The sequence below is a fragment of the Haplochromis burtoni genome, unplaced genomic scaffold (genome assembly GCF_018398535.1).
Source record: "Haplochromis burtoni strain Fernald_Lab_line unplaced genomic scaffold, NCSU_Asbu1 Contig_252, whole genome shotgun sequence".
In the NCBI taxonomy this organism is placed as follows: domain Eukaryota; kingdom Metazoa; phylum Chordata; class Actinopteri; order Cichliformes; family Cichlidae; genus Haplochromis; species Haplochromis burtoni.
In genome coordinates, this window is record NW_024582613.1 from 43,474 (window position 1) to 52,660 (window position 9,187).

General features: G+C 40.6%; 1 protein-coding gene across 2 annotated transcripts; it reads left to right on the forward strand.

The window, feature by feature from the left end:
* Positions 1-2,965: 2,965 nt before the first annotated feature.
* On the forward strand, positions 2,966-8,649 carry LOC102312247 (5-aminolevulinate synthase, nonspecific, mitochondrial). 2 transcript variants are annotated; one of them, XM_014338979.2, is made up of 6 exons: positions 2,966-3,626; positions 6,011-6,116; positions 6,550-6,718; positions 6,957-7,119; positions 7,276-7,460; positions 8,223-8,649. In XM_014338979.2, the coding sequence occupies exons 3-6, from the start codon at positions 6,638-6,640 to the stop codon at positions 8,229-8,231; spliced, it is 438 nt and encodes a 145-aa protein (XP_014194465.1). In that variant the 5' UTR covers positions 2,966-3,626; positions 6,011-6,116; positions 6,550-6,637; the 3' UTR covers positions 8,232-8,649. The 2 variants fall into 2 exon arrangements, with proteins under 2 accessions (XP_014194465.1, XP_014194466.1); XM_014338980.2 differs by having other exon boundaries at positions 6,014-6,116.
* Positions 8,650-9,187: the final 538 nt, after the last annotated feature.

A 9,187-nucleotide genomic window follows, 5' to 3' on the forward strand; every position in this document is an offset into this window, starting at 1 on the left:
TTGCAAGAGATGTTTAGTGATGAAGGGTGGTGTGAAATAGTGATGGTGTGTGTGTGTGTGTGTGTGTGTAGTTGTGTAACGTGATGTATTGACCTTGTGAAGTTGACACCAAACACACCAGTTTAACACGGTTCATAGAATATTATCTATTATAGTGGGGATAAGGGCAGGCGTGTTTCTGATTCAGAGACTGATAGAAAACAGCAAATGTTTTTAACATCGCCAAGTTTCTTCAATAAGGTGTAGAGCTAGTGTTAAGTTTCAAATTTAAACACTAAGAAGGCAAACATCTCCGCAAACCACATATCTGTGGGTAATGTTGCAGTTCCATAGTAATATTGTTATTATCGAGAAAGACATAGAAAGCATCGAGTCGACTCACGCCCTGCAAGATATCTTGAAACCCCTATTTAGTGCGAAGAACTAGCGAAACCTGTGAGAAAATAAGAGTCTCGTGGTCCTCCCTGTCCTCCGTGTGATGGATATCTCTTGTTCTAACCTTCTTCTCCCATTCACCTATTCCCCAATTCATTTTAATGTGTAGTCTGACGATGTGCCAACCTATGCGTCTAATCTACATGTCTAGAGATGATGGACTCTGGGACAAAACAATGGAGCTTGCTTTCTCGACTCTTCAAGAGTTCTAAGGAGCCAAATAACTTGTCAGGTTACCTCATTCTTAAACTATTATAACAAATACCTTAACAACTTTACGCCCAAAGCACCCACTTCAATCCACGTATCAAGACAAAATGGGCCAACTTCTATAGTAAACTTGAGGAAAGTGTCTGCTTATAGTTTTTATTTCCTATGACACGTGAATGCGCAGCTACTTAAGTAGAATGCTGCCGGACCACTTATGTGTCCACCAAACCCCAGCTTCCCTGTTCCCTCCCCTCTCGGATAGATTCCTTTAGCTCAAGCTCATAATGACCATGTCTGTTCATCGAACAGTGCACCTAAACAAAAATTCTTTTTGATAACCATTTTTTTTAATACCAAAACCCTCAGCTTAAAATTAAAAACCTAACACATACCGCTGCACACTATTCTTTTTGCCTTCTTTTTGCCTTATAAGGTTTGCACCTAGATATTTAGAAATGCTCTCATTAATCATTTTTTTCTGAGAGTAATGTAACTAGGGGTTTAATACTAATGGTCAAATGGCTCTTTTCTTATGAGCTGTTTCATATTACTTACTCAAAAAGAGTACCATATCTTTCACACGATCCAAGTACGAGGAGGGGGAATCTTGTACTTTATTATGGCTTATTTCAGCCAGAACTAAAAATTAATATATAGTATTTTATGATTGACCTGCTATTATTGTTTTCAACATCAGCCAAACCAATCACCGATTGCAGAACGGGTGCAAAGCTTACTAGACATTTTACACCTGAGGTTACTCTGGCGCATAAGCAAAATCATCTTATAACTTCTCAGAGTGTTTTAGATTAGCTTGAACTGTCCACTTTTGGTGCTTGGAAATGATTATAATTACTACATATCTAATTGATTACACTCGTTGCATAGTAAGCTAAACGATTCTGGCTTCACACCTTAATGCAGTAACCATTGTTCTATTAAAATAAAGCAAGAGATTTGTTTGTTGTTTTAACTATATTATGCAGCCAACATCATCACCTCAATAAATATTTATTCCACGTGAGGATGGAAAACCAATAGGTGCCTAATATTGAGTAATGGAAGGAATATCTATCGTTCTATTTAGCTTGTATAGATAAAGATGAGTTTATCTACAGAGAACACTGGTCCCTGAACAGTGGTGCTCAGCCAAATAGGCTACCCACCACAGAGCCCTTATCACATTAACTAATAACACTTAATATGTTACCCCGCTCTTTAAAACATCGGGCTATAAACTGCTCAGCTGAAAGACTAATTAAGTTCCGTAACAGGGACAGCCGCCCAGGTCCATTGGCTGTTTAACGCGGGTTCTGGTTATCATAAGGTTGATACATTATGTTTTGTCCTATATGTTGCCATACCTACCCAACGGCTACTTTGGTGGCCCGTACTTAAGTTCAAGAGTGAAGCACGTAATCGCTTCTCTGTCCGCTCGCTTGTTGAACGACGACGTGTGCTCACTGCAAAGCTCCCGTGTGTGGTCGTAGTGCAAAGGGCGCTGCACTCGTGTTGTCTGGTTGTCCAAATCAGAGCTAGCCCTTACCGAAACTGGGTGTCGAGCTAATTTGCCAGCTAATGCCCCTGGGTGCGCTGACAGTTAGCTCTAGCGAACAACAAAGGTGTTCTTCTGCAGATCGATCCAATTTAAACGTCACAATGTGTGGCTCAACCATGGGCTTAGCTCTAACCGGATCAGCCAAGACCAAACCCCGTTCTTTCCCTGGTTGTGTCCCTACAAAGACCAGTCCTGTGTCTCTGAAGTAACTTTGTGTTTCTACCAAGGTGTCGGTCCGTCCTCCTTGTCTGAGCGGCTACACAAAATGCGCGCCAGGGCTAGGCCTCCAAATGCTGAGCTCGTATTCTTAACCACAGGTATTCCGAGGATTCCCACAATCAAGCAGCGAGAATCACGTTCTGTCCGCGTTAACGCGGCCAATCCAGAGAGGCTTGTCTAAGAATGAGCGGTTCGGGTAAAAAGATGTCTGATTCTATTAGCATGTGATCACTGGATTTTGGCTATGTAATTTGGTCTACTTATCAAGACATTCTTTAAATTTACACCCTCTGCTTATCATCTGTATAAGCACTAGGATGTGATGATGCAAGCCAGATCCTTTTATTTAGCAAAACTATGATTAATATGTTGAGGGGCACAGACAGGACTCCGCACGCACACACACATAAAATTAAAAAAAAATTTAAAATTTTTTTTAAAAGTTGCCTCAACAAAAGGGCACTTTGGGCACTCATCAGGAAAGGGGCGGGTGCTCAAGCCCCTCTAGCCCCCCCCTCTGCACGTCCCTGACAACGTGTTCTGTTAAACGAACCAAACAGATGAAAATATTATGAGTGCTTTAATAACACATGGAATCCTGTCTTTGCATTCCCAGGCCATCTAGAGACAAGACTTTCCCGCACCAATATGGCTGCGTCTATGTGCTGTCGTTAAGAAATGTAAATAGCAAAATATCTGAAACTCTTCTGAATATATTACACTGTTGCCTTATTTTTTCGTAATTATTTTCCACGTTTTTTGTGGTGTGCTATTATTCGTTCTTTAAAAAACCAAAAACGTCAGCAAACGTAACGTCCTCTGATTGGGCTGCAGGACTATCTTCCACTTGTTGAGTGACTGTTAGAGGGCATGCTTTTGCAACACACACACTGTAGCTACCTAACCTGTAATGTCAGTGGTTGGATTTTGGTAGAACACCATTTTAATTCAACAGGATAAACCAGATTTTTGTAAGATCAAAGTAACTGAAAGGTGGGATAACGGGAGTTTTTATCAGTAGCTACTTTCAGTTTTAGTCAACGTTAAAATTTGCCTAAAGCCTAGAGCCTTTTATGGCTCTCACAATATGAAAGACCCTGCCTTGACCCTGTTTTGTGGGAAACTCCGGCTGTTGCAGATATGTATCTGCATTCATCTGAACAATATATCGTTATATTGTCCCGATAACGATATAACCCTGAAGGTAAGCGCGTCATGGACTAAAGTAAAACAGTATGTTGGATGTGCCACGCAATGCTCAATTACATGTGTGGGAACTAGTGTGTTAGCGCAGTTAGCTCGTTAACGTGTTGGCCGTCTAGCCCCACGCACAGCGCGATCAGGGGTAGCTCGTTAACGGAGATTTGCCGTGTTGTGGCGTTAACGTCATTTCAACGATATTAACGCTGACAGCACTAGTGGGAACACAACGAATATGACTGCACATTTACGCCGACATCATCCTAGTGCAAAGAGAAGTGGAAGTAGACAAATACAACAAACATGCATGCTACAAACTTTACCCGAGTCATTTAGACAGCCGTTAGCACATGATTCTCCTTATGGGGACCTGATATGTTTAATATTGTGGCGAGCTCAGACAAGGAGGAGACGGAGGTGTCGTTTGGTCTTGCTTCCCGTGAGCTAGCCAGGGAGCACAGCCGTTTATTGACATCTGCAGAAGAACACTGCCGCTAGCTAACTGCTCAGCGCGGCAACCGCACAGCAACAACACACAGGCGCCCTCTGACCCCGGAAGGACACACCGTCGCAGCGAGAGGGCGTCACCCGTCACTATGGCAACATAAACAAAACATAACTGTACAAACAGAACCCCGAACAGCCCTGACCCGCTACAATATGCTGCTGAGAATATAGCCCAGAAGAAGCGTATAGTATAGCTTTTATTTTGGAAAGAGCCATTTCTCTGTAATAATTCCGATGATGTATGCACAGCACTGATTGTGAGTGATGATAATTTGCGCACCAATTCCTCTGACATCGTCTTATCAATCGTTAGCTTACTATGCAAACATGACAAGTGAAATCTCCCGCAAGCTTAAACATGTGAGAGGTTGATCGCGCAGAGAATCGCTGACCTTATGTGTGTGTGTGTAAAAGCAGCAGGATATATATTTTAGTTCTGCTGAGCCAAATAAGACAGGTCAGGGTGAAGAAGTGACAGCCAAAGAAAAGCTTACCACAAAACGGAAAAGTTATGACAAATCAGACTATAAGGCAAAAAGAAAGTGCAGCTTTATGGTTTCATGGACAAAAGAATTTCTGTGGCTGCAATATGACGAGCTAAATAACCAGGGGCTGCACATAAGTGGTCCGCAGGTGCGCATTCGCTGTCAAAATAAAAAACGCGCACAAGATAAGAAGTTGCAACGCGTGTTTGCGTACATAAGATTTTCATGGAGGAGGACAGACATTTGTTTAGAACTCTTAAAGATGTCAAGAAGAAGCTCCTTTAAGCAATTACTGTGATGTTCCTCCACCTCCAAAGAAATGTCAAAGGAGTCCGAACCACAAAAGAAGCGCGTATTCTCGGAAAAGTGTTGCAGGAGGTGAGCTGGCTTCAAACAAATGATAACGCACAGAGATGTGGTGCGAATGTGCTGTGAAAATGTAATAAATGACAAATTAAAAAGCATGAACATTTTTTTTTGTATCGAAAAAATATCGAACCGTGACACCAAAGTATCGAACCGAACCGAACGTAAACACACACTCACTCACTCACTCACACACACACACACACACACACACACAAATTGGTTACCCTCCTGCCTTTCCCCAAGGGTTTTAATATTTCTTTTTCACCTCTTCTTTTAGACTCCCTCATATGGATGCAGTAATCCGCTGATAGCCCTTTCTTAAATTTTGGGCCCAATGTTTTCTTCTACTTGTGTGGGAGGTCATCACTGGTGAGTTATGCACTAAAGTGCCCAGTGATGACTGACATGGCCTCCAGTCCTCTGTCCAGAGCCTTGCCCTCTTCAGCTTTGTGTGTGTTCAGTGATCTGATTGTAATAAAAAATTTTGACTCCAGATCCGAAATGTAAATTGAAGTTGCCCACAGGACACTTTACTCCCCCAGCTGTTCAGGCTGTGGGCTCTAAATACCCTTTTCTGACTGCAGAGATGGTGCAGAAAAACAATAGGTGAAAGGTCATTGTTTTGAGTATGCACAGTTTAGTGACAGTTCATGTGCATACCCGAGGAATGTCATGCATTTGAAGACTGCTGAATGGGCCATACTTGAATAATAAAAACGAACATGAAGTTATCAGTTGTGGATCTTATCAGGGCACACAAGGCCAATGCAGTGGAGCCAGAAAAACCCTTATCTTCCAGTGTCACACCTGACACTACCTGGATGTAAGCTGATTCTTCTATTGCACAATTATTTTCAAAGGGAATAAAACTGATCTGAAGTTTAAAACCCTTCTTCCACAATTTGTTTTCGGCTGTTGCATTCCAGTATGACAAGTTTTTAAAAAGAAGATATAAAGCAAAAAAACCCAGACCACACATATAGAGTTTTTAAGAAGATGAACTGATCTCACTCCTCGTTTCCTATAGCAGAAAACTACTCAAAGTTTTTTCACACAAAGAGAGATGTTCCTGTGTGGTGCAGCAACAACTACCTAGGCATGAGCCATCACCCCAAAATCATCAAGGCTATCATGTGAGTATTCACGCTGATCATCTGTAGCTCTTGTTACTTTTGTTTAGACCAAATATGATGGAGAAAAATAATTCAGGGTTCAGGACAGTAAACTCTCTCTGCTTCTGTTCTGAAGATATGCTGTACAAAAGCATGGTGCTAGTGCAGGAGGAGCACCAAACATTTCAATAACAAGCAACTTCCATGTGGATCTTCATTATGTACTACCTGACCTCCCTTGGAAGGATGTAGCAGAGCTGTTCACTCTCTGCTTTGTAGCCAATGACTCTACATAGTTTACCCTGTCAAAGATGCTACCAGCTACTTCAATTTTGGCTTAAACTAATGTAATAAGTGACCTAAAGTTGAATGTCTTTGAATGGTTACACGTTTTCTTATTTTGATTGAAATGTATTGGAGAGATTTTTTTTCTTTCTTTTGTTTATTCTGCAAGGTTGTGAAATTTACTCGGAAGCCGGAAACCATGCGTCAGTGATTCAGGGTTTAAGAAACAGCTGGGCTAAAAAGTTTATATCGTCACAATGACGCCAGCCGCCTACAAGAGCTACTTGAGAAATCGGACTCCTCCACTTCAAAAATCGTTGCCATCCGTTCAATGGATGGTAAGTACGTGGTCCTCCTTTTAGTGTGAATGTCTTTAATTGGGCTTTTAAAATGTTCAGCTATTCTTTTTAATTAGAATGTACAGGATTTCTAGAAGTTTCTATTACTCTCTGTGTAAGTGGATTCAGTGAAATCACACATCTAATACACGTCAGGGTCAGCAATGAATAAATAAATGCAAACTGTTGATTTGTATGAATAAAAATATTTTAATTTTCAATGCCGTGCTCTCTGCAGGAGCGGTGTGCCTACTTGAAGGGATGTGCAACGTTGCTCACAAGTTTGGTGCTATTACATTTGTGGATGAATTGCATGCTAGAGGATTATAAGGCCCCAGAGGAGGAGGGATTGAAGACAGATAAAGTCATGAAAAAAATGGATATCATCTCTGGTACACTTTGTAAGTGGACACTTCATCAGTGAGAGCAAACATTTTCTGACAACTGCTGCATAGGTTTTATAGAGGATTTAATATCCAGCTATGGCAATCAGCTGTTTAGGTGGCTATATTGCCAGCACCAGCCCCTGGTGGACACAGTGCCCTGTTGTGCTGCAGGTTTCTTCTCTACCAAGTCTCTGCCCCCCATGCTGTTGGCAGGGGAATACATTAAGATCCTGAAAAGTGAAGAAGGCCAGATGCTCAGAAGGAAACATCAGACGACTGTCAAGCTGCTTCGACAGATGCTGATGGATTCTGGCTTTCCTGTGGTTCACTGTCCAAACCACATTATTCTTGTCCAAGTAAGAAAATTCATACACATTATGCTGTTGGAATCTTTAGCTGACAGGACAGTTGGTTCTGAAACAGGCATTTGATGCCTGGATAATGTTTTTTTACCGTATACTCACTAAACACTTAGTTAGGCCCACTTTGCTAGTAACAAGTTGGACTCGCTTTTGATTTTTTTTTTTTATACTTATATGATTATATTTCATATTTGCATTTACAAGTAGTTCAAAAGGTGTACCTAATAAACTGGCCATGAGAGATTCTGTAAATCTCTCTTATAGAATGAGTTCCGTCTTACACTCAAAATTCAATTTGAGACTAAGACTGTGGGAAATGCAGAGAAGAACACTGTGGTTTGTGACACTATGATGTCTTGTGACAACATCAACGTTCAGGCGATTGACTACCCCGCCGTGGGTAAAGGAGAGGAGCTGCTGCGCATTGCCAGACCACACTCCCCAGATGATGGACTACTTTTTTAGTGTCAGTTTAACAATTCAGTTGCCAATCCTGTTTTTGTTGAGTTCTCCTCACCATATTGAAGTGTAAAATGCAGAAAAGTTGACTTTTATGCTCAATAATATGCCTGGCCATTAAGTAACAAAGATGATGAAAGGTATTACTTTATAGCTTCATCAGATAGTGAACCAGCTAATGGTTTAAAAAACTCGCTTATGATAGGATTATTTGGTCAGTATTTAAGCCGTTAAGGTTATCCAACATCTGTAATTCTCAGTCGTCAGTGCATCTGTTGTGTTGCTTTGTCTTCACAGATCGGCTGATGAAACATGAAAGGAAGTGGGTTTGGACCTGAGGTCGCCCGCCTTAGCAGAGTGCAACTTCTGCCAGCAACTTGTTCACTTTGAAAGATGAGTGTGAGAGAGAAGTCTTACTGCAAAGTCCTCAGTCCCATGATATCAGCAGTTGCCTGACATCACCAAAAGCACTGAATTCTCATGATATTAAAGCTGTATTGTTTTTTTTTGTTTTTTTTTTAAAATAAACATGCGGTCTGTGTGTGGTTAAAGCACGAATGAACTCTTTTACATTTTTTAAAAACTACAGCTTTTACATGAATTAGCTGTTACATGTATGTGTAAAATGTCCTTTTTTTGTTTCAGAGGTACTGAACTTAAACTTTAAAAATACTGAACATAGTTTCCATCAGAGGTTTTTATGTTCACATATATTTAAATAAATGATCCGTGTTCCTAGTCTACTGGATTTCTTTGATTTTCTAATATTTTTAATTGTATTTCTTTTTTAATAATATATTTGAGTATTCTGGGAAAAGGATGACAGCAATGGACAAATATGTGGACAGATGTTCTTGCGTTCTTCTCAGATTAATCTTTTCAGCTGCTGTTTGTTGGAAGAGTTTTGTTACTCTACCTTTCACTTCAGTCTTGAACTGTGAATCCAATTATGACCAGGCCATAGTTTTCAAATCTTCTGTCATTCTTGGAGTGTAGAAACCTTTACCCCTACTTCCATCTACTGTTTTCACTCATACATACATTGTGCACATCAGATTCAGCTGTATGCAGACAGTGTAGTCCATGGCCATGTCAATCTCATGTCATCCTAACAAATTTGTTTTCATTTTATCTGGCCAATGATTTGCTGCCGATATTTCTCAAGCTTCAAATCTTTTTCTTTGGTTACGTTTAATCTTATAATTTTGTGCCATTTAAAAATCATTGTTTTTCTTGGACATTGTATTCAAAGGACTACTTCA

Bases quoted from the DNA above. Each gene is read 5' to 3' on its own strand.
- LOC102312247 (XM_014338979.2), top strand. From the start codon at position 6,638: ATGACGCCAGCCGCCTACAAGAGCTACTTGAGAAATCGGACTCCTCCA. The intron at 6,719-6,956 runs GTAAGTACGTGG...TGCTCTCTGCAG, and splicing joins TGCCATCCGTTCAATGGATG to GAGCGGTGTGCCTACTTGAA. The intron at 7,120-7,275 runs GTAAGTGGACAC...GTTGTGCTGCAG, and splicing joins TATCATCTCTGGTACACTTT to GTTTCTTCTCTACCAAGTCT.